Consider the following 26,847-nt stretch of genomic DNA (forward strand, 5'->3'; position numbering starts at 1 on the left):
AGAAAGAAAGAAAGAAAGAAAGAAAGAAAGAAAGAAAGAAAGAAAGAGTCCCACCCTCCGCTGACTGAGCCAGCCTGGTGCCCCTCATCTGCTGATTTTTAAGTGTGGGCAATTAAGTCAAATATAGAGAAAGAGAGTGCAGGCCAAACAAAGCATTCCGGCCATCTGTAGTTGGTCCAACGGCTACTATTTGTTCTAGACCATAAGAAAAAATGGTCCTAAAATTCCCCCAAAATTCCTCATACAGGAAATATACTTCAGTATTCTGCTCTTTCTGCACAGAATACCTTGCTCATCATTCTACTCTTGCTGAATTATTTCTCTTTGGAGATTTTCCTGGCCCCCAAAGCAAGCAGAAGTCCTATCTGGGCCTCTTAGCAATTTATCCATCTCTCTGTTGTGGTCCTCAATCAGATTACATTATGGCTATTTGTCCCAAGCAGAGCTCCTCCAAGGCACGACTATACATATATTTACCTTCATACCCTCAGCATTTAGCCGGCGCTTCAAGTCGGTTTGCTGAGGGCAAGTTTGCAGGTGTTGGGCTCAGTCCAGGCACAGGATCGGAGAGGGTCTGCGATTGCAGCTGCGTCAGTGACCCCTGCTGGCCGCGAGAGGGCAGACTGATGCCACAGCGGGGGGACCCCCAACCCTCTCCCCAGGGGACGCCTCCACCGGTCATTTCCAACACCGCCTCCCACCGTCACCGCAAATCCCATTTTAACAATCCCCCTCAAACAAACTCACACTCGCCTTCCGGGAGCGGCCCCGAGGTCACCACTCTCCTCCTCCCCACTCCAGCCACCGCACGTTCTTCTCCCCCTTCCTATAACCATTTGGGAACTAAAGGGTTAACTCCGCCCTTCCCCTGGGTCCGTGCTCTCCGTCAATCTGCTCTATCTGGAAGCCGGGGGGGCGGGGGCGGTCCTGGATGTACTGAGTCACGGGCACCCTGGGCTCACCTACTTTAACGCCCTTCCAGAAACCCGCCACCCTCCCGTCCACCCCAGACACACACACTTCCGTACACTCACACCTTTTCTTGCCAAGATCCCAAACCAGCACAGCCCTCTTCCCCAAACGGAACCAGGTAGGGGGAGGGACGAGGTGGGGCGCAAATGGGCCCCCGCGGCCCCCACACGAGTCTCCCCTCGGTCCTGCTTCCGACCCCAGCGAGGAAGCCCCTTCTGAGGGCGCCGCTCTCGGAGGAGGACGGCGTGGAGGGTCTCAGGGGAAAGCGCGCGGGCTCGGGGCGCGGGCACGTCCGCAACTTCGGGGCGGGGACGAAGGAGTTAAAGATCCCGGGTTGGCTCTCCAGTCGCCGCGTCTGGGAGGGGAAGCGGCGGGAGGAAGGACTCGGAGCTGGGCTCAGGACCTCCCCTGTCCCCCCCGGACGGCCGGGGACTTGGGCCGGCCGGACGCCCCCGCTGACACCCTCCCGGGGCAGCCGCTCACGCGCGCACACAAACGCTCCACTCCCCTTCCCTCCCTCGCGCCCTCTCCCACCCTTCTCCCCCGAATGCTTGCTCCTAACACACGCACCCTCGCGCTGTCGCCCACGCTCGTCCCCCGAGCCCCCGCGCCCCGCTGCCAGCGCCCACCTGCCCCGCGGCGCCCGCCACGCGCCCCTCGCGCGGCCGACACCGAGCGACGCAGCTGGAGGGGGCAGCGTGCCCTGGGGTGGGCGCGCCCGATGCCCGCGACCGGGCCGCGGAGGGGGCCGCAGAGGCCAGGGTGCGAGCGCTCGCCCGCCGGGCGGCCGGCTGAAGCCGTGCTGCGCCCCGGCCGCCCCGCGGGCGCCCTCCCGCTCCTGCTCCTGCTGCCGCTGCTCCCAGGCGGCCACGCGGGCAACCTGACCGTGGCCGTGGTGCTGCCGCTGGCCAACACCTCGTACCCGTGGTCGTGGGCGCGCGTGGGGCCGGCCGTGGAGCTGGCCCTGGCCGGGGTGAGAGCGCGGCCCGACTTGCTGCCGGGCTGGACGGTGCGCACGGTGCTGGGCAGCAGCGAGAACGCGCTGGGCGTCTGCTCCGACACCGCCGCGCCCCTGGCCGCGGTGGACCTCAAGTGGGAGCACAGCCCCGCCGTGTTCCTCGGCCCCGGCTGCGTGTACGCCGCCGCCCCGGTGGGGCGCTTCACGGCGCACTGGCGGGTGCCGCTGCTGACCGCCGGCGCCCCGGCGCTGGGCTTCGGCGCCAAGGACGAGTACGCGCTGACCACCCGCGCCGGGCCCAGCCACGCCAAGCTGGGCGACTTGGTGGCGGCGCTGCACCGACGGCTGGGCTGGGAGCGCCAGGCGCTGGTGCTCTACGCCTACCGGCCCGGCGACGACCAGCCCTGCTTCTTCGTGGTGGAGGGGCTGTACATGCGCGTGCGGGACCGCCTCAACATCACGGTGGACCACCTGGAGTTCGCCGAGGGCGACCTCGACCACTACGCCCTGCTGCTGCGGACCGTGAGGCGCAAAGGCCGAGGTGAGGGGGCGCCCGGGCCGGTCTTCCCGCGGCGCGCGCGGCTCCCCATTCCCCAGCCAGCCTCGGCCCAAGGCTCCATTTCCCTGCCTCCCTCTGCCGGCTGTGTCCACGGTCCCGCGCTCCCCATTCCCCAGCCAGCCTCGGCCCCCTGCCTCCCTCTGCCCGCTGTCTCCACGGTCCCGCGCTCCCGGACTCCCCCACCTGCGTCCCACCGCTCCCTCCGGCAGAAAATGCCTGCCGTCACCTGACACTTAGTAGGCCCCCGGCGTAATGCCCAGCCCTTCTTTTCTCCTCCATTTTCGGTCGCCTCCCAGCAGCCTCTCCCCCTCCATCTTCTCCTCCACACTCCCTCTCCCCTTCCAGTCCCTTCTCCAGCTGGCCCGCCCCCTCCTCTCCCTCCGAGGCTGACCCCACCTTCCCCACCTTTGGCGCCGCTTCCCCTGCTCTCCGGGTCCCTGCTCCTTCCACCACCCCGGCCCACCGACTCCTCCCAGCCCTCTCCACCTTTCTTGGGCCGCGGCCTAGATCAGGGTAGAGTCTGGGAACTTCCTTCCCACTCCGCCAAGAGCTAGGCTTCTCTCTCTTTCTGACCATCCCCTCTTCCTCCCCAGTTATCTACATATGCAGCTCCCCAGATGCCTTCAGAACTCTGATGCTTTTGGCCATGGAAGCTGGTCTAAGTGGGGAGGACTATGTGTTCTTCCACCTGGACCTCTTTGGACAAAGCCTGCAAGGTGCACATGGCCTTGCTCCCCACAGGCCCTGGGAGAGAGGAGATGGGCAGGATATTAGTGCCCACCAGGCCTTTCAGGTAAGTGTCTAGGCTATAAGCCCAGGCTGTGGGACTCTGAGCTGGTGGCACCTAGTTTCTGGGCACTCGGTTCCTCAGGGTCTGAATGGATTCCAAAAAAGAGGCTTTTGATGCTCAGGGAAGCAGGTGAGGATGGGAAGGAGGGGTGAGGTGTGTATAGAGGACTAGGAGACTTCAGAGCTAGGAGGCCAAAAAGATGAGCGAATGGGCTTGAGGTGGGAGGGTATTCCAATACCACAGACTAATAGAACTTGAGAAGTCATCCCACTGGGTCCCCTGCTTTGGAGCAGGCAGCACCTGATACATGACATAGAGCCCATCCACTTTGACCTTGAGCTCGGCAGAGATGCACTGGGGGAGGTGGGCCCCAGGGTACTGGGAGGACTGGATCAGCTCCCAGCTCTCCCCTCTCCACTGACCCCTTCCTCAGGCTGCCAAAATCATTACATATAAAGAGCCGGATAATCCTGAGTACTTGGAATTCCTGCAGCAGCTAAAACACTTGGCCCATGAGCAGTTCAACTTCACCATGGAGGATGGCCTGGTAGGGTGGGTCCTGGGACCTTCCAGAATGGACATCCAGCCCCCACCCCCACCCCACTCCATGGCCTCTGCCGGTGGCCAGCCTGTCATCTTAGCCATCTCTGGATGCCCAGGCCTCCCATGCTTCCCCTTCTGATGACCAAGGGGGACATTGACAAGTTGTTCAGCCTCTGAAACTCAAGTCCTCATCAGTAAAATGAGGACGACGTGTCCTGCCCTATCTGCCTGGCAGGATTCAGAAGCAGAGGTATTTGTGGAGGCATCTTATAAGTAGAAAAATCTCTGTCCTGTGGGGGTGTTTTCTCCCACCCTCCTCCAAGCTCCGGTGCCCTCCATTTCCTCCTCCACAATGCCCCACTCACCACCCCTCATATATCCCACCCCAGCCAAGCTCTGCTCACTCCTGCAGGTGAACACCATCCCAGCATCCTTCCACGATGGGCTCCTGCTCTATGTACAAGCAGTGACAGAGACTCTGGCACGTGGGGGAACTGTCACGGATGGGGAGGCCATCACTCAGCGGATGTGGAACCGAAGCTTCCAAGGTCAGGGCTGGAGGTGACAGAGATAGGCTACCATGGGGTGCCCCAAGCAGGAGGCCATGAGAAGCCTCTGGCTAGCCGCTGAGGGGGTCACTCACCCATGCCTGTCCTTTCCTCTCTTATATAGGGAAGCTCCCCAGCTTCCCTAGGGCCTCCTTCCCCATTTCCCTAGCTCCCTCAAGAAGTCCTCCTAAGTGGGGCGCCTGGGTGGCTCAGTCAGTTACCAGGTCATGATCCCAGGGGCTGCCTAAGGCTCCCTGCTCAGTGGGGAGTCTGCTTCTCCCTCTTCCTCTGCCCCTCCCCGCTCTGCTCATGCTCTGTCTCACTTTCTCTCTCTCAAATAAATAAATAAAATCTTAAAAAAAAAGTCTTCCTAAGTCCCCAGCTTCAATCATTCCTACTGCTGAAATGTATGTCCCTTTTGTTATTATATATGTTATTAATACTTTGTTACTATTAGATATGTTTGGAGGGCAAGGCAAAGAAGATCAAGGGATGGAGATAAGATGGGGATAGAGATAAGGTAGGGGGAAGTGCTGAACTTCCACTTTCTCAAAATATAGCCATCTTCCTCCATGCCCCAGGTGTGACAGGATACCTGAAAATGGACAGCAATGGAGATCGGGAGACTGACTTCTCCCTCTGGGATATGCATCCTGAGACTGGCACTTTCAGGGTAAGGTTGTGCCCCCAGGAGACAGTGCCAACTGTCAATGACATCTTGTCCTTCGGCCTTCCCCCACAGCCCTGCCAGGGCATCTCTGCTCTGTAGTCACCCCTACCATGCTTGGTCACCTTTGGAGAGGGATAAGAGAATCCAGGGATAAAAGAGACCCAGCTCTGGTCTGGGGGAGCAACCAGAATGACGGGGACCCTTGAGGAACCCCATGTCTGAGAAGAGAGCACAGCCCTACCCTCAGGAAGTCCCGTGTCTCCTAAGATAGGCAGGACCCTCTCTCGGCAGAGACAGGCTAACTTGGGGGCCGTGCAGCTCTTTAAGTTCAGTCGGGAACAGGAAGGAATTGGGGCCACAAGCACTAAGGAGCAGATCATTAGGGGAAGACTTCCTGGAGAAGAGATACATGGATTGGGCCTGGGAATGTGGACTGAGAACATTGTCTTTTCCTGTTTTGTATGTGCTTCAGTCCAAGATTATAAACTCCCTGAATGTCAGGTTGGGGTTCTACATGGAGTTCTCTTTATAAAGCCAAGTTTTTCCACTCTAATGGCATGCGTATGAGGGCCCTCTGCATCTGGTCACAGCAGGGGCTTGCTAAATTGTTGACAGCAGCCCAGATACAGGCCCTGGGAGCAGACATGGGGTGGGTGGGAGGCAGCCCTGCTCCCGGACAGGAGGCGTCACCCAGGCCTTTCCCGCCCACCACTCCTGCCCTCCCATAGGTTGTTCTGAACTACAATGGCACTTCCCAGGAGCTGGTGGCCATGCCAGGGTGCAAACTGAACTGGCCCCTGGGGTACCCACCTCCTGACATCCCCAAATGCGGCTTTGACAACGAGGACCCAGCTTGCAACCAAGGTGACTGCCTCTCGCCTTCCAGGCCTCCATTCTGGAGACATTCTCTCTTTTCCCCACCTCAGGAGTCTACTAGGTGCTCCTCTCCCACATTGAGGGTTTTCTGGAGAGACTCCTCCTGCCTTTTTCCTCCCTTCATCCATCTTCCTAGTTCACTGATTAACTATGAGAAGTTTCCTCCTCCTGCTGTCTAACCAAATCTCTCTTGCTGGAACTTGGACTCTTGTGCAGATCACTTTTCTTCCCTGGAAGTGCTGGCTTTGGTGGGGAGCCTCTCCCTGCTCAGCATTCTGACTGCCTCCTTCTTCATATGCAGGTGAGTCTTGGAATGAGGGTGGGGAGTGAGGCTGGGAGGCCTGGAGAACTAGCAAAGGAAGCAGCAGGGACCTGGAGGGAAGTGGGACGGGTGGAGGGACAGTGGAGGAAAGCTGCAGGAGATGGGGAAGGAGGGAGACTAAAAAGCCTTAGGACACAGGGAGGAGAGAAGGAGGGCCAGGAAGGGTCTGGGAGCCCTGAGAAGAGCAGAGCAGTTGAGCAGAGCAGTTGGGCGTCACAGGCATGTGGGTTCTGGCCTAGGGGCTGGTGTCTCCTCCCTTCCAACTCGAGCAGACCTGATGGGGAATGATGGTTCAAACCCTGTGGCCCTGGGCCCAGTCAGTTGACTAGGGGTGATGAACACTGCTTTATACTGGGTGCTGAGCCCAGAGTGGAGGAGGGAGGTAAGAGAGCCCCACTCCCGCCTTCCAGTGGGAGGCCGAAATGAAAGTCAGACATTAACATCAGAGGGATGCAAGGAGGGGAAGGAGAAGATCAGTGCTGGTTGAGCCTAGACTATGCGCCAGGCACTGCCACGCACTGTTTCTTTTCCTTCTTACAACAATGCTTTGAAATAAATGTCGAGGTCGCCAGTCCCCAAATCAGGACACTGGGACATGAGGACATGAGGCTCAGAGACATGAAGTGACTGCCCAAGGTCCCCGTGAGGCAGGCAGGACTTCACCCACACCGCCTGACTCCCCCGTCCACCTGTCGGCACCTGCGGTGGTCCCAGGGTTCAGAGGAGGGGCTGCTAAGCTGCCCAGCCCGGGGTCAGGGGTTCAGACACGGGTTCAGATGGAGGTTTCATGCCCCAGGAAGATGCAGCTGGAGAAGGAACTGGCCTCAGAACTGTGGCGGGTGCGCTGGGAGGACGTGCAGCCCAGTAGCCTTGAGAGGCACCTCCGGAGTGCAGGCAGCCGGCTGACCCTGAGTGGGGTAAGAACACTTGTAAGGGGAAGAGTGGGGGACAGCTGGGTGTGGGGTCGGGGCCAGTGCCTGGTTACTAGGGTAGAGGGCAAGGTTCTGGTTCCCACTCTGCCTTCACTTGCTGTGTGACCTGGGGTGAGTCCCATTGCCCCTCTGGGACTACCTCAGGTAGATTATGCCCACAGAGCCTCCTTCACAGGCGGCTTTCAAAGTTCAGAAACAGTATATGTGGAAATACATTTAAAAAAGAAATAAATAGGGGCACCTGGGTGGCTCAGTTCGTTAAGTGTCTGCCTTGGGCTCAGGTCATGATCCCGGGGTCCTGGGATCGAGCCCCGCGTCGGGCTCCCTGCTGAGCAGGGAGCCTCCTTCTCCCCCTCCTTCTCCTGCTCCCCCTGCTTGTGCTCTTTCACTCTCTCTGTGAAATAAATAAATAAAATCTTTGAAATAAAAATATTTAAATGTTTAAAAAAAAGAAAAGGATTTTATGATGTGGAATGAGAAGCAGGACGACAGAGATAAGGCGGGCCAGAGCTCCGGCCACCGGGACAGAGTGGGCTGACCACCCCTCCTGCTCTCCATCCCTCCAGAGAGGCTCCAATTATGGCTCCCTGCTAACCACAGAGGGCCAGTTCCAAGTGTTTGCCAAGACAGCATATTATAAGGTGCGCCGGGGAAAGACTGCCATCCTTGGAGCTGGGCAGGGCTCTGGGGTGGGGTGCGGGGCACAGGGCGGTCCTGGAGTTGCCTGCAGGAGCAATTGGAGTCCCCACCACTGGGCCATCTCAGTGACATCCTCCATTCCTTGCTCAGGGCAACCTTGTGGCTGTGAAACGTGTGAATCGTAAGCGCATTGAGCTGACACGAAAAGTCCTGTTTGAACTGAAGCATGTAATGTGGGGGAGTGAGGCAGTAGCCTGGGGGAGAGTCCCAGGGACATGGGAAGGTTATGGGAGGACTACAGGGTATCCCAGGGAAGGGATGGACCCTCGCATATTGTATGTGGGAGAGAAGGTCCTAAATGGGAGAAGAGACTAGTGGAGGTATCCTGGGGGTGGGGGGAGTCCTGGAGGGGCTGTATTGGATGCCCCTGGGGGATGGAGGGATTAGGAGGCAGAGTGAGCAGGGAGCAGATTCTGGGGGAGGGTTCTTTAGAACACGGGTGGGAATCATCAGGGTCTTAGACCGTCTGCAGAGTGAATAGGGCATTAAGAAGACAGGGGTCCCTGGGGGGGGCACTTGGTGAGGAGTGAGGTCTCTGTCAGGTTCCTGATACTGGCCCCCACCTACAGATGCGGGATGTACAGAATGAACACCTGACCAGGTTTGTAGGTGCCTGCACTGACCCCCCCAACATCTGTATCCTCACAGAGTACTGTCCCCGTGGGAGCTTGCAGGTGAGGGGACAAGGGGTCTCGGGAGATCTGGGTCTAGTCCTGCTTCTGTCCCCCACTGGCCATATGACCCCAGGCAAGCTTCTCCCTCATTCTGACCTTTATTTGCCCCATCTATAGAATGGGGGAGGGGGGCAAATGCACTAGAGTAAATCCAAGGCTTTGTCCTGTCATGCCGGTTTATGTCAGTAGGCCTCTGCAACCCCCCCTGGAGTCCCTAGTGTACATGCCTGACTCTCATTGCCCAGCAGGACATTCTGGAGAATGAGAGCATCACCTTAGACTGGATGTTCCGGTACTCTCTCACCAATGACATTGTCAAGGTGGGATATATGGGGGAGGGGCCAGGCATGCTTCTCCCCAGCCCTGATTGTAGGTCCCACTGAAACCAAGACCTCTGCCTCCCCAAATTTCCCAGGGTATGCTGTTCCTACACAACGGGGCCATTTGCTCCCATGGCAACCTCAAATCATCCAACTGCGTGGTAGACGGGCGCTTTGTGCTCAAGATCACCGACTTTGGCCTGGAAAGCTTCAGGGACCCGGAACCAGAGCAAGGCCACACACTCTATGCCAGTGAGCCCTAACTCTGACTCCTAAGACGCCCCTCCTCCCTAGCACAGCCCCGCAGAGGGACTGATGCTTGGCTTCTCAAGGGCTTGGCACGGCTTTCCTGATTCCTGGTTCAGTTCATTCTCCAGTGGAAAGGGGAGCCTGACACAGTGGTCTCGAGGCTTCTTCCGTAGCACTCGGTTTGGTGGCTCCAGATCTCTCCAGCCACATCTTCTAGGACCTTGTTTCCCCCCACCCCTTAATTTTAGGGCCCTTCGCCCCATGACTCCTGACCTCTGACCTGCAGAAAAGCTGTGGACAGCCCCTGAGCTCCTGCGAATGGCCTCACCCCCTGCCCGGGGCTCCCAGGCAGGTGACGTGTACAGCTTTGGGATCATCCTTCAGGAGATTGCCCTAAGGCGCGGTGTCTTCCACGTGGAAGGTTTGGACCTCAGCCCCAAAGGTGAGAGAACCATGTTGTCCCCTAGCCCTGCCACAATTGCAACTACACCCAGCCCCAGGGTGAGGGAGCCCTGGAAACACCACCACACCTGCCCCTTGGCACGTGGCTCAACCACACCAGCCTGGCCCTGGACCTCCCCACCATCTCTCCCTGGCCCTTGGCGGGCCCCTCCCCTCAGCCCCTCTTCCCCCACACAGAGATCGTGGAGCGTGTGACTCGGGGGGCACAGCCCCCCTTCCGGCCCTCCCTGGCCCTGCAGAGCCACCTGGAGGAGCTGGGGCAGCTGATGCAGCGGTGCTGGGCCGAGGAGCCGCAGGAGCGGCCGCCCTTCCAGCAGATTCGCCTGATGCTGCGCAAGTTCAACAGGTGGCGGATGTACCTCCCAGCCCCCCACCCCCCACAGCCACCCTGTGCCCCACACTTAAGTCTTCTCCTGGCAGTGGCAGAGAGCCCGCTCCAGCCCACCACAGCCTCACAGCCCGCTTTTGTGAGTGCTGCATAACCCAGCTGTCCCATCGTTCCCCCACCTCTCAGACCCCTCCCCCCACCAGCATTGCCCCCCCACCAGCCCCTCCTCTGAAGTGGTGCAGAACCAGTGGAGCTCCCTGCCTCCCAACCCTCCACAGGGGCTCTCACCCCAGCCCTTGGACGTCCCTGCCGCAGTTTGCCCCAACCACCCCTCCACACACCCCTTTGCCTGCCCGTGTGCCCACACTCCGTCCTCGCTTGACCCCTGTCCATCTCCACCTCCTCTACCTCCTTCTAACTTGCTTGTGTTCAACAACAAAGATGAACAAAGTAGCCAATATCTCTCCAGCTTGGGGCCTGACTCTGGGGTCTCAGAGATGAATGGAACTTTCCTCCTACGCTTTCCCCTGCCACACCCAGCCATCCTGCCATGCTCCCCAACCCCAACCCTCTCCAGGGACCCCACTGTAGTTAGGGGATGGGCTCACATGAAGCCTGGGAAGGGTGAGTGCCAGGGTGGGCACTTCCGGGTACTGCCGGCTACCCCGCTCTCACTGACCCCTGCCCACCGCCACCCCCACCCCCCACCCCCGGTCCTCAGGGAGAGTAGCAGCAACATCCTGGACAACCTGCTGTCCCGCATGGAGCAGTATGCCAACAATCTGGAGGGGTTGGTAGAGGAGCGGACCCAGGCCTACCTGGAGGAGAGACGCAAAGCCGAGGCCCTGCTCTACCAGATTCTGCCTCAGTGAGTGCCCGTGTCTGGTGTCGCCCGGCCACCCCCTCCTGGCCCCACCTCATGCTCTGATCCTGCACCTGTCCCTGACCCCACAGCTCAGTGGCCGAGCAGCTGAAGCGTGGGGAGACGGTCCAGGCTGAAGCCTTCGACAGTGTCACTATCTACTTCAGTGACATCGTGGGCTTCACAGCCTTGTCAGCAGAGAGCACCCCCATGCAGGTGAGTCCAGGTGAAGCCAGGCCGGTGTGCTTGGCCTGCATCTCCACCCTATCGGGCCTGCCTGCGGGTCCCTGTTCCCACTCGATCCCAGGTGGGGCCCTTCCTGCCTCCCACCCTTGGCTTCTCGTCCCTTCCAGGTGGTGACCCTGCTCAATGATCTGTACACTTGCTTTGATGCCGTCATAGACAACTTCGATGTGTACAAGGTGAGGGTGGGCGTGGGGACGGACGTGGACAGGTGGTGATGCGCGGGTCAGAGAAGGGGAAGCGCAGAGTGTTGAGAGAGGAGACCATGAGACATGGGCAGAGACTGTTACCTGGAGCCCCAGGAACAGGCAGGGCAGGGACGCAGGGGATGGGGCGCTGGACCAAAGACGGTGCACAGAGTGTGGGGGCAGCACAGGGAAGAGACACTCCCAGGGCTCATACCCTGCGTCCTCTGGCGGGCCCCACAGGTGGAGACCATTGGTGACGCCTACATGGTGGTGTCCGGGCTCCCTGTGCGGAACGGGCTGCTGCATGCCCGGGAGGTGGCCCGCATGGCCCTGGCGCTGCTGGACGCAGTGCGCTCCTTCCGCATCCGCCATCGGCCCCAGGAGGAGCTGCGCCTGCGAATCGGCATCCACACAGGTGAGGGAGCCCCCAGGGCTGGACTGTCCCCGGGCCCGGCTGTTCCCAAGGGCTGGAGACGTATCCCCAGGCCCAGCTCCCCTCCACCACCCATCACACACATGCACACCTGGATTCCCAGGGGCCTCGGCTCCCACCTCTTGACTCTCCAGGAGTCCTGCCCAGCAGTCCCCATCCATTCCTCCCACCTGCCATTCTTAACACCTCTGCCACCCTGGCACTGATGGGCCTCCACTCCCTGCAGGACCCGTGTGTGCCGGTGTGGTAGGGCTGAAGATGCCCCGTTACTGTCTCTTCGGAGACACAGTCAACACCGCTTCCAGAATGGAGTCTAATGGGGAAGGTAAGGTGGCTGCCCGGACCGGCTGGAGAGGGCGGTGCAGCTGGAGCGAGGAAAGCCCCTCAGGCAGGCACCCCTCCCAGTGTATTGGCACCCAGCCCTTTCTCCTCCCAGGCTCCACGTCAGCGTGGGCACATCATCTCCAATCCAGTCAGAGATCCGGGCCCCCTCCTCCAAACGGTTGAAAGTCTTTCCAGGCCAATGTTCAACAGTTCCCCAAGGGAAGCCTATCCTTCGGGCCCCTCTGCTCCCTCTTACATGTGGTAGAGGGCTTCAGGCAGCCCATTTAGGTGTGAATCTAGACCCACAGCCCACACAGCTGTGTGTCAATTGGCCTCAAGCCTCCGTTTTCCTCATCTGTAAGATGAGAATAAGATACGGACCTTAGAAGAGTTATGTGTGAAAGCCATATAACGTGACCAGGACATAATTGTCACTCAACTTTCCTGAGCTTCAGCTGTTTATCTATAAAACGATACCTGTCTCAGGGTTGTAGAAAAGCTCGCACAACCCCTGCACATAGTAGGTATTTCGTCAATGCTTACTCCTCCCTGTTCCCTAGTCTTGCTTCCTGCTGATCTTCTACCCTCCTGCTATATTCAATGCGATTCAATTCAGTAAACATGCATTGAGTGAATACTAAGTGCTAGGCCTTAGGGTACTAAGATGACCCAGACCCACTGGGGGCGATTTATGCAGACCCCATCCAAGCCTCATGGCAGGAGAAGGGCTACTTGGGAGCCCAGAGGGGCTCTGGTTCAGCAGATACTCCCTGGGCACTGTGTTTCCAGCAGTCAGAGTAGGAGAAAGCCCCTCGCTGAGGTCCAGTCTTCAAGGAGCATCTTCTCAGAAATGGTTCAGCAACAAAACAAGGCCACTATGATACAGACCCCAGGAGTGGCAGGGGCAAGTTCGAGAGAAGTATGGGGAATACCAGGTCAGGAGTCAGAGCCTAGATCTGACCTCGCGGTTGGGGCGCATCTCCTCCCCTAGGCCTCAGTTCCCTCAGCCTGAAAATGACTATTGAGTTAAACAAGAGTCACAAGAACCACTTACAGAGTGCTTCCTGTGCACCAGACTCTATTTAAATACTTGATGAGCATTAAATTTAACTCTCATAACAAGGCCTTGGGTGGAAACTGTCACTATCAGCATTTTACAGACTAGGAAAATGAGGCATAGAGTTTAGACTACTTCCCCAAACAAGTGTCTGAACTGGATTCACTAGACAGAGCAGATCTAAAGTCAGAGCCCCTAACCACCATCTTGCACTGTCTGTCTGAAGCCTGGTAACATTCTAGAATGCTATCCAATGGAATTTTCTGCAATGAGGAAGATACTCCATAATCTGTGCTGTCCATTGCAGTAGCCTCTGTCACAGGAGAATATTGGTCACTTGAAATGTGGTGGTGCAGGGCGCCTGGGCGGCTTAGTTGGCTGAACGTCTGACTCTTGGTTTTAGCTCAGGTCATGATCTCAGGGTCCTAGGATCCAAGACCCGAGTCAGGCTCCATGCTCAGATGGGGGTCTGTTGGAGATTCTCTCTGCCCTCCCCATGCTCGTGCGCTCGTTCTTGCTCTCTCTCTCTCAAATAAATAAATAAATAAATAATAAAAAAAAATGTGGTCAGTACAACTGAGGCACTGAATTTTTTAACTGTATTTAGTTTTAATTATTTTTTTAAAGATTTTATTTGTTTGAGAGAGAGAGGGAAAGTGAGCACAAGGCGGGGAGGGGAGAATACCAGCAGGAGGAGAGGCAGAGGGAGAGGGAGAAGCAGACTCCCCAGTGAGCGGGGAGCCCGATGCGGGACTCGATCACAGGACCCTAAGATCATGACCTGAGCCGAAGGCAGTTACTTAACTGACTGAGCCACCCAGCCGCCCCAATTGTTATTATTTTTTAATTAGGCTCCATGCCCAGTGTGGAGCCCATTGTGGGGCTTGAACTCACGACCCAGAGATCATGGCCTGAGCTGAAATCAAGAGTCCGACAGTTAGCTAACTAAGCCACCCAGGCACCCCTAGTTTTAATTAATTTAAATTTAAATAGCCACAGGTGACTAGTGGCTACCATGTTGGACAATACAGTTCTAGAATTCTAAGGGAGAGGCCGGTATGGACAGACTCCACATGGAGGGGTGGGACTCTGAATTAAGAGGCTTTCTAGGCCAAATGAAAGGAAGGAAAGCATTTTTCTACCCCTGCAGTTCCTAATCTCCCCTGCTCCTATTTCTGCATCCCCCACCTTCCCTTCTTCTGCCTTATCCTTCCCAGCCCTGAAGATCCACTTGTCTTCTGAGACCAAGGCTGTCCTGGAAGAGTTTGGTGGTTTCGAGCTGGAGCTTCGAGGAGATGTAGAAATGAAGGTAGAGAAGAAAGCCCCTGCCCTCACCATCCTTGGGGCCCCAGGGGCTCCCCCAGGCCCCTTCTCAAGCAGCCAACCCCACTCCCATTCCTAAGCCTCTCCTCTCATTTGGGAAAGTGGGTAGGTGTGCTACTCCCCACCCCAATTGCCTCTTCTTTTTCCCTCCAGGGCAAAGGCAAAGTTCGGACCTACTGGCTCCTCGGGGAGCGGGGGAGTAGCACTCGAGGTTGACCTGCCTTCCCTCCTGGCCTTCCACACCTCCCTTCCCCGTGCCAGAGGTAACAGAGAGGTGCCAGACCTCGGCCTCACCCACAGCCGCCCTGCCATTGCCAAAGGATCGGAGAAGTAGTTTGAACAACTCAAATGTGCTAACCCCAATGGAGACACCAGATATGACCTCTGAAGGAGGACTGGTGTTGGGGAGAACTTGAGAGTTCATGGAACTGGACCAAAGCACACAGTCATGCCCAGTGGCACATACACACATAGACAAGTGTACCCACTCTCCATCCTACGCAAGCCAGGCTAGGGTGTGGACTCCTGATCCTCTCCCCCCACTCCCTCAACCTTGCTAAACTGTGACTAATTTGGGGAGGGGAAGAGCCACCTTAGAGGCAATAGGAAAAGGGACTATAAGAGAATCCGGGGGATGAGGGGAGTCCACATCTAGGCCACAAACACACCTGTGTCCCCCTCCGCCCTCAACACTGGGTACAGTGCGCAGGGGAGAGGGGCAGCTTGGAGGGGCTGTGAGCCTGTATGTCTTGTTTCTCTGGTGAGCAGAGGCCATTAACATCTTTATTCTAGTGACTGTCTCTGGAAGGAGAGCGGGTTCCCAGAAAACACAGCCATGTTCCCCACCCTCTACTCCAAGTAAGACATGCTTCTCAAGCTGGGAATGCAGTATCTGCAAAAGGCCCCGGCCCCCTTTCAGCTACCTGACAGCCTGTGACTTCCCCCAGCAGTGCTGACACTTCTGGTCTAAGGACCTGTTTACACCCTTCAGAATTATTGAGGGCCTCAAAGAGTTTTTGTTTATGTGGGTTAAATCTATTCATGTATACTATATTAGAAATTAAAACAAGGCCTTATTAACTCATTTAAATAACTATAATAAACTAATCGCATGTTAATATTTTTTTGCTGCTTTATCAAGTTTTCTTACAAAACCTGGCTTTTTAATTTTAATTTTTTTTTTTACTGCCGATGTGTGGTAATGAAGAATACAATGACTCATTCAGTGCCACTGCCTTGGTTTATGCTAAGACACCAGCAGTTTGCCCCCATTACTTTCCTACCATCAATGTACCTGTCAAGTCATGAAGGTAAATCATGTATTAGTATGTTTATACAAAGTCTCTTGACCTCATCCATCCCCTGAAAGGGTCTTGGGGACTCCCAGGGTCTGTGGACCACACCAGTTTAAGAACTGCTATACTGCCCAGTGTTGGGGAGGTCTGGGAGCCAGGAAAGAAGGATGGATCCTCTCTTACCTTGGTTGAGATTTGTCTACACTACCCATGCCAGTGTAGACAAACGTGAGAGTTTGCAAAATGACTCTCAGCTGGCCCTGCTCCAGCCCCCACCCCAAGCCCTTCCTGAGCAGGCGGGCAGGAATGCGAATGAATGCGGGGGAGAGGTGGCTGCAGCCTCACCTCCCCCACGGGGAAAGAAAGTGCCAGACATTTCTTCAGTGCCATCCATCAAGTGCAGACAGGCCCCTCCTCCGGCCTCCCTGCGCCTCTTCCTGGAGGGCACGCCCCGTGGGACCAGGAGGTGGGGCGGGCTGCGTTCAGGGCCGCGGTGGTCTGAGCTGGAGAAAGGGCAAGCCGGCCTCCCTCCGGTGCGGGGACTCCTCTTGCTGTGCGGGGCTCCCCGCCCACCCCGGGCGGCCGCTCGGATTTGACTCGCGGGCAGGGAGAGCGCAGCTACCCCGCTCCGCCTCCGCCCCGGCCCGCGGCTGCCCCGCTGACCACGCACGCCCGCTCCCCCGCGGCCGGCTGCGGACAGGGCGGCGAAGGAGAGCGGCCCGGGACTGAGCGGGTGGGCGGGGACGCCCGAGAGGCCGGGCTCCGGGCGGGAGACTGGAGCGCTGGACGCCCGCGGACTGCGTCCAGAGAGACAATTGCAGGAAGCGGCCGGTCAGATCCTTCCGGGGCAGCCTGGCTCCAGCACGGGGCGCTCGAGGGGAGGGGGCGGCGGCGGGGGCGTGAGGACTGGCCCCGGCCGCCGGGGACTGCTGCAGCTCGGGCGCTGTCCCTGGGCCGAGGGGCCTTCCTTCTGGAGCCGGGAAGACCTGGGAGAGCCGTTGCCGAGGGCAGCGGTCTGCGGGAGCGGGGGCCTCCGCCCACGGAGGCCGGTTTCCCGGGCTGTCCTGCTGAGCGGGGCTGGAGGGGTGCGGGGCAGCAGCAGGGTTTCCCTGGAGTACGATCGCAATAAAGGCAGCAGTCATCGTTGGCATCCCGCTGAGCCTGGCGGTTGACGGTGAGCTCAGCGGCCACGTGACGCCGCCGGGAAGGGGGCAGGAGCGCCCAGCCGAGGTCCGGCTGTGGGGCAGGGGGGGCCCGGCCCAAGCGGTCAGGGCCTGGAAGATAAAACAGAGCTTGCAGAAGGCACTTAGCCACCCCCCCTTTTCTCTACGTCAGAGACCTTGGGTAATTTACTGGTCATAACAATACTTTTAGTAATAATCATGTATTTTTAAACTATTTATCCTTTGCAGGACAAATCTATGGAATCTATTTAGCAGCGGAGGCCAATTTTGCAGCCTGAAAGTCATTTTGTAATTAAATCGCGGGAGTTGTAAGTCTATAAAAAAATTAATTAACCGTAAGAATAAAACACCTAATGCTTTCCGGGGAAATTTAATCTCATTGAATTGGAACTAAAGTAAGATTCCAGCCGAGGTGTTTACCACCAAGATGAAGGGTTGAGATACTGATGAATTTAGTGTTGCCCAAGGCAGAGGCCAGGATGCTTGAGAGGTGGGTGAGGCCACAGGAAGAGAGGAGGTGGGAGTCAGGGACCCACTTGACAGGTAGTGCTAACCCAAGGTCAGTGAGGGGGTCCGGATAGGAAGAAGCTCCACCCACCCAGTTCCCCATCACACACGTGGCACCAATGTTGAATGGGTGGGCTGCTTGCCCTTTAAGAACCTTTCCACAGCAAACAAAGATTCCACAGTCGTGTGCACCTGTCAGTCACTGTGGTACCCCTCTGGACATGATGCAACTATCCTACTACTACTCTCTGCCTTTGGCTTGCTTGCTTGCTTTCTTCCTTCCTTCTCTTTCCTTTCTTCTTTCTTTCTTCCTTTCTTTCCTTTTCTTTTCTTTCTTCTTTCTTTTAAAGATTTTATTTATTTACCTGACAGACACACAGCGAGAGAGGGAACACAAGCAGGGGGAGTGGGAGGGGAGAAGCAGGCCTCCCTCCGAGCAGGGAGCCCGATGTGGGGCTCCATCCCAGGACCCCGGGACCATGACCTGAGCTGAAGGCAGACGCTTAACGACTGAGCCACCCAGGCGCCCCTCTGCCTTTGGCTTTCAAATGTGGATTGCATATGGCATACCTTGGCTGTTGGTAGGTAGGTCCCATAATCAGGTCAGCTTTCTTGTGTCAGCCCACCAAACTCCCAGCAGGCTAGAACCACGCCAAAATACCACATAGATCTCAGTATTCAGAACCGGAGCAATTTCAAACCTCTGTCAAGTGAGAGGCGGCGTCAGGTTGGTTAAGAGGCTAACTCTGGAGACAGCCTGCCTGGATTCGAATCCCAGCTCTGTCCCTCATGATCCATCAGGCAAATTTTCAACACAGGAATGATCATAATAAGCCCTATCTCATGGGTCTGCATTGAGGATTACATGACTTAATTCCTCCCATTACATGCTTAGAAGGCTGACTGGCAGGTGATAGAAATTTGTTAAGTGTTTTGCTAGTGTTATGAAGAGTCTACATTATGCAAACCATAGTGTTAGATATAAGAGGTTCTTGATGTCCAGAGAATGTTTGGAAGTGAAATGCAGCACATAATTAGACCCCTCAATGAGAGGTACAAATGAGATCTAAAAATGTGAGAGTCAGAAAAAAAGTAGAGGTTATAGAGTCCCAACTGCCTACCCTGGGCCAGCATCCTTCTTAAAATATCTGGCTTTTCTTTTGTGTTCTATTGGAAAACTTTCAGGGACTTGGAACTGAGACCATTCTATTTTTGAATAACTGTAATTAGAACAACTGTATAAGAAGATGAAGATACTCTAATTGTCAGAATTTCTTTTGAAGGAATTTTTTTTTTTTTTTTTTAATGGACAAGGGGGCTTGTCCTTTCAACTGCCATCAAGGAAGGAGCATCTTGCTAGGTTGGGGAGTCCTTTGTTTTGATAAGCTTGGAGCCAAGTTTCTTTTTTCTTAAGATTGTATTTATTTATTTGAGAGTGAGAGAGCACAAGCAGGGGGAGCCTCAGAGGGAGAGGGAGAAGCAGGCTCCCCGCTAATCAGGGAGCCCCACGAGGGGCTCCATCCCAGGATCCTAGGATCATGACCTGAGCCAAACGCAGATGCTTAACCGCCTGAGCCACCCAGGCACCCTGGACCTGAGTTTTTATATAAATTATGAAGCTCAGGATGAACTAAATCTGCTTGTGTGGTAGTTGAGAAAATAAGCAAGAGTAGAGGTAGTTCAGTAGCTGAACTGGGACTTTGAAAGCCAGATATATCTGATAGAGATTTTAAAAAAAAAAAAAAGACTAATGACTATTGTTTACCAGAAATGGCATACACTTTTACAAAAAAGTACAGAGAAGAAATTAAAATCACTTAAAATCCTGCCATTGTAGTCGTTTGATGAATATCATTCCAACGTGAATGTTAAGTTATTTGATAGAGGTATTTAATATAAACTCTTTACATTAAAAAAAAAAAGGCAATCTGCCTCTCACTCTTCCATTGGTCCTAGCACTGCCCTCACTACCTCTCTTCTAACAACAGTGTTCACCTCCGCCTGCTCCCCCATACCAGAGTCTCAGCAACATAATTGTTTTTTTTTTTTTAATTTTTAAATTTTATTTATTTATTTGACAGAGAGAGATACAGCGAGAGAGGGAACACAAGCAGGGAGAGTGGGAGAGGGAGAAGCAGGCTCCCCGCTGAGCAAGGAGCCTGATGTGGGGCTCGATCCCAGGGCCCTGGGATCATGACCTGGGCTGAAGGCAGACGCGTAACGACTGAGCCACCCAGGTGCCCCTTAACTAGTTTTCTTTAAAGATTTTTCCAAGATCTGACTCCAAACTCTTCGCCATTCTGGGTGAGCTCCTGTGGGTTCACCTTAGTTTGTCAACGTCCCTTTGACAACCTGCCTCCCTGTCTGGGGCAGAAGCATTCAGGTTCAGTCTGAGGAGTGCAGAAAGCAGGCAACCGTCACCTCCCTGCATTTGTCACACAATGGGCTATCAAAGAACCTGTGGCCTCACACAAACCCATCCCTCCAACCCCACAGTTTTCCTCACATTGCCGCTGTTAATCCAAATCTCTCTCACCGTTTTGTGTTAAATTTTAAAGTGAAAAATAGCCATTTTACTAAAATTTTCATACAGGGAAATAGGAAAGAAGAGGGTTATGTTACACAGAGCACAGTATTTCTATTTAAAAACACCACTGGGACGGCTGGTGGCTCAGTAGGCTAAGCGTCTGCCTTCGGCTCAGGTCATGATCCCAGGACCCTGGGATCTAGCCCCGCATCCAGCCCCGCATCCCATCAGGCTCCTTGCTCACTGGGGAGCCTGCTTCTCCCTCTCCCTCTGCCTTCCCTTCCCCCTGCTTATGCTCTCTCTCTCTCTCTCTCTCTGTCAAATAAATAAATAAAATCCTAACAAAACAAAACAAAACACCGGTGGACAGAGTCCTTGTCTCCTCAGAGTCCCTCTCCATCGGGCCTCCAGCTAGGGTGGATCCAGGTTTTGTGGGGCTTAAAGCTTATAGTTTGGTGGGTTTGCCTTAAGAAAAAGAATGTGGATGGGGCGCCTGGGTGGCTCAGTCGTTAGGTGTCTGCCTTCGCCTCCGGTCATGATCCCAGAGTCCTGGGATCAAGCCCCACATCGGGCTCCTTGCTCCACGGGGGGCCTGCTTCTACCTCTCCCATTCCCCCTGCTTGTATTCCCTCTCTCGCTGTGTCTCTGTCAAATAAATACATAAAAAAAACTTTAAAAGAAAATAAAAAGAAAAAAAGAAAAGAAAAAGAATATGGAGCACCTGACTGGCTCGGTTGGTAGAGTATGCAACTCTTGATCTCAGGGTTATGCCTTTGAGCCCCACATTGGGGGTAGAGATTACTTTTTTTTTTTTTTTTAAATAGAAAGGGGCGCCTGGGTGGCTCAGATGGTTAAGCTTCTGCCTTCGGCTCAGGTCGTGGTCCTGGGGTCCTGGGATAGAGCCCCAGATTGGACTCCTGGCTCAGCGGGGAGCCTGCTTCTCCCTCTCCCTCTGCCTTTCCCCCTGCTCATGCTCTCTCTATCTCTGTGTCTCAAATGAATAAATAAAATCTTAAAAAAAAACAACAAAGTGGGCCACCTGGGTGGCTCAGTCATTGTCTGCCTTCGGCTCAGGTCATGATCCCAGGGTCCTGGGATCGAGCCCCGCATCGGGCTCCCTGCTCAGTGGAGAGCCTGCTTCTCCCTCTCCCACTCCCCCTGCTTGTGTTCCCTCTCTCGCTGTGTCTTTCCTTGTCTAAATAAATAAAATCTTTAAAAAAAAAATAAAGAAAAATAATACAAAATTACGTATAAAATAAATATTTAATTAGAATGTGAAAATAAATTACAACAAATTAAAAATGTCAAAAAGCTGACAAATATCCAAATATATTAAAGCCTAGAAAAGTAACAGTATCTTTATTAATTAACTGTCTGAGGCATGTCTATATTACTTCCTACTTTTTTATTGCATATTCTTTGATAGCCTTTTCCTATGACAATGATTTTGTAATATAATTTTCTATGGTGGGAATAGAAAAATAATTGTCTTTCCTATAACAGAGTTAAGTGAAATTTATTTTTTGTTACCAATAAGTGGGATGCATAAAGCATACAACTTCAAACACAAATTTGCCATTTGTAATACTGCTACATGTTTATGCAGTTCATATGCATATTTATTTATGCAGGAGTTCAGATGATAAATTACATTTTGCACAATTTTCATCAAAGAAGAAAAAAGATATAAGCATCTGGCTCCTTGCTCAGCAGGAGCCTGCTTCTCCCTCTGCCTGCCACTCTCCCTACTTGTGCGCTCTCTCTCTCTCTCTCTCTCTGGCAAATAAATAAAATCTTCTAAAAAATAAAAATAAAAAATATATTTAAAGATTTTATTTTTTTTAAAGATTTTATTGATTTATTTGACATAGAGAGACACAGCGAGAGAGGGAACACAAGTAGGGGGAGTGGGAGAGGAAGAAGCAGGCTTCCCGCGGAGCAGGGAGCCCGATGCAGGGCTCAATGCAGGGCTCGATCCCAGGACCCTAGGATCATGACCTGAGCTGAAGGCAGACACTTAACGACTGAGCCACCCAGGCGCCCTGAGATTTTATTTATCCATTTGAGAGTGAGAGAGAGCACAAAGAGGGGGAGGGGCAGAGGGAGAGGGAGCAGCAGACTCCCCACCAGGCAGGGAGCCTGATATGGGACTCGATCCCAAGACCCCGAGTTCATGACCTGAGCCAAAGGCAGATGCCTAACCAACTGAGCCACCCCCGTGCCCCAAGACCTTCAGTTTTGACGAGGCATCAGTGACAGTCAAATCCTCCCTTTGCAATTTCACAAATCTGATGATTGGAAGGATTTTCCGTATACTAGTTTCTGGCTCTGTATATTTCAAACCTTGTTTCTCCTGTACTAACTACATGCTTCCAGGGCTCAGAATTTAGGGTATGTTCACACAGTCTCTAACCCCGTGCCCGTAATAATGCTGGATGAGTCTGCTTGACTCAGTTGATAGGAGAGTATTCCTATCTCTGAGCCACCAGGCGCCCCTACTTTAGTAAGTTAAAAAAAAAAAAAAAAAAAGGTAGAACTGTAAGTTAGAAATTTCCAAATCACTCCATTTTTCCACTTTGTATTAACAAAGTGGCAGTATGATGTAGGGGTAAAGTGTGCTTGCCCTGGGGCTCCTTGGGTTCAGATCCTGGCTATATTAGTTTGCTCAGGCTACTGCAACAAAACACTATAGACCCGGTAGCTTAAATAACAGAAATGTCTCAGTTCTGGGGGCTGGGAAGTCTGAGATCAGAGCGCAGGCAATGTAGGGTTCATTCGGAGGCTTGCACTTATCACCATTTTGCTGCCTGAGCTCACATGACCTCTACTTTGTGTACCTGTTGTGTAGTAAGGGAGGGCCCTTTTATAAGGGCACTAATCCCATCATGAGGGCCCTACCCTCATGACCTCATTTAAATCTAATTACCTCCCAGAGGTCTGGTCTCTAAATACCAGCACACTGGGGGCTTCCACATATGAATTTGGAGGGACACAATTCAGTTCTACATTTCCTAAGTCCTACATTTCCTAAACCATATGACCTGTACAAATTATTAAACATCTCTGTGGGGGCGCCTGGGGGGCTCAGTCGGTTAAGCATCTGCCTTCAGCTCAGGTCACGGTCCTGATGAGCCCCACATCCATTGGGCTCTCTGATCAGCAGGGAGCCTGCTTCCCCTGCCTCTCTGCCTGCTGCTCACCTACTTGTGATAAATATTTTATTTATTTATCAGAGAGAGTGAGAGCAAGAGAGATCACAGATGGAGAGGGAGAAGCAGACTCGCCACTGAGCGGGGAGCCCGATGTGGGGCTTGATCCCAGAACCCGGAGATCATGACCCGAGCCGAAGGCAGATGCTTAACCGACTGAGCCACCCAGGCACCCCAATAAATAAAATATTAAAAAAAAAAACCACAACAACCAACAACTTCTCTGTGCCTCAGTTTTATTATCTATAAAGTGGAGAAGACAATACTACTTAAATCAAGGTGTAATGAATTAAAACATGAAGTATTGGAATGATGCAGGGCATGTAGCAAGCTCTTGATAAGTAAGTTGTCATTTTATTCATATGTATATAAGAAGGGGAAAAAAAGTAAAAAAAAGGGGCACCTGGCTGGCTCAGTCCGTGGAGGATGTGACTCTTGATCTTGGGGTTCTAAGTTCAAGCCCCACGTTGGGTGTAGAGCTTACTTATTTAAAAAAATGTGTATAAAATTAGAGCTTATTTTCTGACTAAAGTATTGGAGAAAGGGAGGTATGCTTTCCTACTATCATATATATTTTTTGTTTTGCTTTTTTAAGATTTTATTTTTAAGTAATCCCTACACCCAGCATGGGCTTTAACTTAAGAAACTGAGATCAAAAGTTGCACACTCCACAGACTGAGCCAGCCAGGGGCCCCAAAATATTGACTATTACAAAAGTTTTTTTTTTTTTTTTAAGATTTTTTTAATTTATTCATTTGAGACACAGAGATACAAAGAGAGAACATGAGCAGGGGGAGAAGCAGAGGGAGGGGGAGAAGCAGGCCCCCCGCTGAGCAGGAGCCCGATGCGGGGCTCGATCCCAGGACCCTGGGATCATGACCTGAGCCGAAAGCAGACGCTTAACCATCTGAGCCACCCAGGCGCCCGCTTTTAAAAAATTCAATCTCTACACTCAACATGGGGCTCAAACTCATGACCCTGAGACCAATAGTTGCATGCACTTCCGACTGAGTCAGCCAGGTATTTTTGAGTAAGGTATTTTTAAAGAAGTACTACATTTACATGGTGCTTAATTAAAAAACCACCCAAGTGATGAGGGAGCAGAAGGCAAGCTGAGGACAAAGCACAAGCTAACACCCTGCACCCCCCCACCCCCCCACCACTGTGGGATACTTGTGACATTCCTCAGGCCCTCCTGGATGCCCTAAAACTGGGGGAAAGGAAAAACAAATGGTTAACTGATAAAGATCACAGTCCTGCAGGACATGAGTCTCCCTCAGTTTACAAATGTCTTAGTGATTTACAAGGAAAAAGCATTCTTATTGATAGCCTAACTTCCAGAGATCCATAGACTTAATTTCCTGGGCCCTAACATCACCCTCCCCTCCATAGTGATGTGGAAAACAAAGGTAAAAGGAAATGCAGGTAAAATTAAACTTCCTTATCAACTGTAGCCGTTGACAAGGACTTGTGATAGTAAGATAATATTCCTCCAGGAAATTCCCAACTTTTTTTTTTTTTAAGATTTATTTATTTATTTGACAGAGAGAGCGCACAAGCAAGGGGAGCAGCAGGCAGAGGGAGAGAGAGGCTCTACTGAGCAGAGAGCAGAGTGTGGCTCAATCCTAGGACCCTGGGATCAGGACATGAGCCAAAGGCAGACACTTAACTGACTGAGTCACCCAGGCACCCCAAACCCCCAACTGTCTTAATGTTAATACTTTACTAGAGGGAAAACCAACCTCACCTTGACAATGGCAAGGCCTCCAGTATCCTGAAAGTCTTCTTTAGCATATCAAAGTCCTTCTGGACATCTCCCTTTTTCCTTACTTCCCCCAACTCCCTAATATATAATCAGCCATTCCTCACAATCCCAGTGCAGCAGCTCTTTCTGCCCATAGGCCCTGTCCCCGTGCTTTATTAAAATCACCTTTTTTGGGCGCCTGGGTGGCTCAGTTGGTTAAGCGACTGCCTTCGGCTCAGGTCATGATCCTGGAGTCCCTGGATCGAGTCCCGCATCGGGCTCCCTGCTCCTCAGGGAGCCTGCTTCTCCCTCTGACCCTCCCCCCTCTCATGTGCTCTCTCTCTCCCTCTCATTCTCTCTGGCTCAAATAAATAAATAAAATCTTTAAAAAAAAAAAAATCACCTTTTTTGGGGACGCCTGGGTGGCTCAGTGGTTGAGTGTCTGCCTTCAGCTCGGGTCATGGTCCCAGGGTCCTGGGATCGAGCCCCGCATCGGGCTCCCTGCTCCGCGGGAAGCCTGCTTCTCCCTCTCCCATTCCCCCTGCTTGTGTTCCTGCTCTTCCTGTCTTTCTCTCTGTCAAATAAATAAAATCTTAAAAAAAAAAATCACCTTTTTTGGGGCACCTGGGTGGCTCAGACGGTTAAGCATCTGCCTTCAGCTCAGGTCATGATCCCGGAGTCCTGGGATGGAGTCCCACATTGGGCTCCTTGCTCAGCAGGAAGCCTGCTTCTCCCTCTGCCTGCCACTTCCCCCTGCTTGTGCTCTCTCTCTCACAAATAAATAAATAAAACCTTTAAAAAATAATAAAATAAAATCACCTTTTTTTGCACCAAAGACATCTCAAGAATTCTTTCTTGGCCATGGGCTTCGGACCTCACCAATGTTCCAAAACTCATCAAAAACATATACAGTAAAAGGTTTCTCTCCCACCCCATCTCCCAGGCAGCCAGTCTCCTACCCAAAGACAACAAATATTACTGGGGTTTTGTGTATGCTTTCAGAGATAGTCTCTGTATTTACAAATATGGGTGTCTATTTCCCCAGTTCCCACTTTTATTTATTTATTTTTTTTTAAGATTTTATTTATTTATTTGAGACAGAGAGAATGAGAGAGACAGAGAGCACATGAGAGGGGATAGGGTCAGAGGACGAAGCAGACTCCCTGCCGAGCAGGGAGCCTGATGCGGGACTCGATCCCGGGACTCCAGGACCATGACCTGAGCCGAAGGCAGTCGCCCAACCAACTGAGCCACCCAGGCGCCCCCAGTTCCCACTTTTAAAAACCCACACACAAAGAGAAGCATGAAGACAGTGTTTTAAACCTAACTTTTCTTTGTTCGCCTAATGTGTCTTTGTGTTTCAGTGACCCATAGTAATGTTATTGTAATGACAAGTATGTATTCTTCAGAGACTAATGCAGTGCTGTGTACCTAGAAGGAATCCAAAGCACAAACAGAACGAAACTTTCTGAGCTATAAGGGTAGAGATCAGCCAGTCCGCTTTATTTTACAGGCAGGATAATTTATAGAAAGTCAAAATAACTTGCCTAAGGTCTTAGAGTTAATATATACAATAAAGTAATGAATGAGAGTCAATTGAAAGGATTATCCACACCATTTCCATGCACGTGTATAGATAGCTAAAATATTAAGCCCTAACAAGTGTAGCAATAAACAGAATTCCCTGTGGTGTTAACTAATATCTGTACAATTTCAGTTTAAAAAGTACTCTCACTGGGGCGCCTGGGTGGCTCAGTCGGTTAAGCGGCTGCCTTCCGCTCGGGTCATGGTCCCAGGGTCCTGGGATCGAACCCCATATCGGGCTCCCTGCTCGGCGGGGAGTCCACTTCCCTTCCCCTCCCTCTACCCCCCCATTCATGCTCTCTGTCTGAAGCTCTCTCTCTCAAATAAATAAAACCTTTAAAAACATAAAATAAAACAGGGGCGCGTGGGTGGCTCAGTCGTTAAGCGTCTGCCTTCGGCTCAGGTCATGATCCCAGGGTCCTGGGATCGAGCCCCGCATAGGGCTCCCTGCTCCGCGGAGAGCCT

At 53.2% G+C, this 26,847-nt stretch overlaps 1 protein-coding gene across 4 annotated transcripts; it reads left to right on the plus strand.

The window, feature by feature from the left end:
- The first annotated feature begins 1,482 nt into the window (after window positions 1–1,482).
- Window positions 1,483–17,123, plus strand: NPR1 (natriuretic peptide receptor 1). 4 transcript variants are annotated; one of them, XM_035009620.1, is made up of 23 exons: window positions 1,483–2,471; window positions 3,083–3,282; window positions 3,713–3,826; window positions 4,235–4,370; window positions 4,952–5,043; window positions 5,769–5,904; window positions 6,133–6,217; window positions 7,035–7,155; window positions 7,737–7,811; window positions 7,960–8,037; window positions 8,439–8,543; window positions 8,789–8,863; window positions 8,959–9,115; window positions 9,399–9,554; window positions 9,752–9,920; window positions 10,624–10,770; window positions 10,857–10,980; window positions 11,118–11,186; window positions 11,436–11,610; window positions 11,855–11,953; window positions 14,227–14,318; window positions 14,486–14,595; window positions 15,125–17,123. In XM_035009620.1, the coding sequence occupies exons 1-22, from the start codon at window positions 1,520–1,522 to the stop codon at window positions 14,546–14,548; spliced, it is 3,420 nt and encodes a 1,139-aa protein (XP_034865511.1). In that variant the 5' UTR covers window positions 1,483–1,519; the 3' UTR covers window positions 14,549–14,595; window positions 15,125–17,123. The 4 variants fall into 4 exon arrangements, with proteins under 4 accessions (XP_034865511.1, XP_034865510.1, XP_034865512.1 ...); XM_035009619.1 differs by lacking the exon at window positions 15,125–17,123 and having other exon boundaries at window positions 14,486–14,750; XM_035009621.1 differs by lacking the exon at window positions 15,125–17,123 and having other exon boundaries at window positions 8,792–8,863; window positions 14,486–14,750.
- The last annotated feature ends 9,724 nt before the right edge of the window (window positions 17,124–26,847 follow it).

This window comes from Mirounga leonina, unplaced genomic scaffold (genome assembly GCF_011800145.1).
Source record: "Mirounga leonina isolate KUSES-001 unplaced genomic scaffold, KU_Mleo_1.0 Mir_154, whole genome shotgun sequence".
In the NCBI taxonomy this organism is placed as follows: domain Eukaryota; kingdom Metazoa; phylum Chordata; class Mammalia; order Carnivora; family Phocidae; genus Mirounga; species Mirounga leonina.

Bases quoted from the DNA above. Each gene is read 5' to 3' on its own strand.
- NPR1 (XM_035009620.1), top strand. From the start codon at position 1,520: ATGCTTGCTCCTAACACACGCACCCTCGCGCTGTCGCCCACGCTCGTC. The intron at 7,812-7,959 runs GTGCGCCGGGGA...TTCCTTGCTCAG, and splicing joins CCAAGACAGCATATTATAAG to GGCAACCTTGTGGCTGTGAA. The intron at 14,319-14,485 runs GTAGAGAAGAAA...TTTTCCCTCCAG, and splicing joins GAGGAGATGTAGAAATGAAG to GGCAAAGGCAAAGTTCGGAC.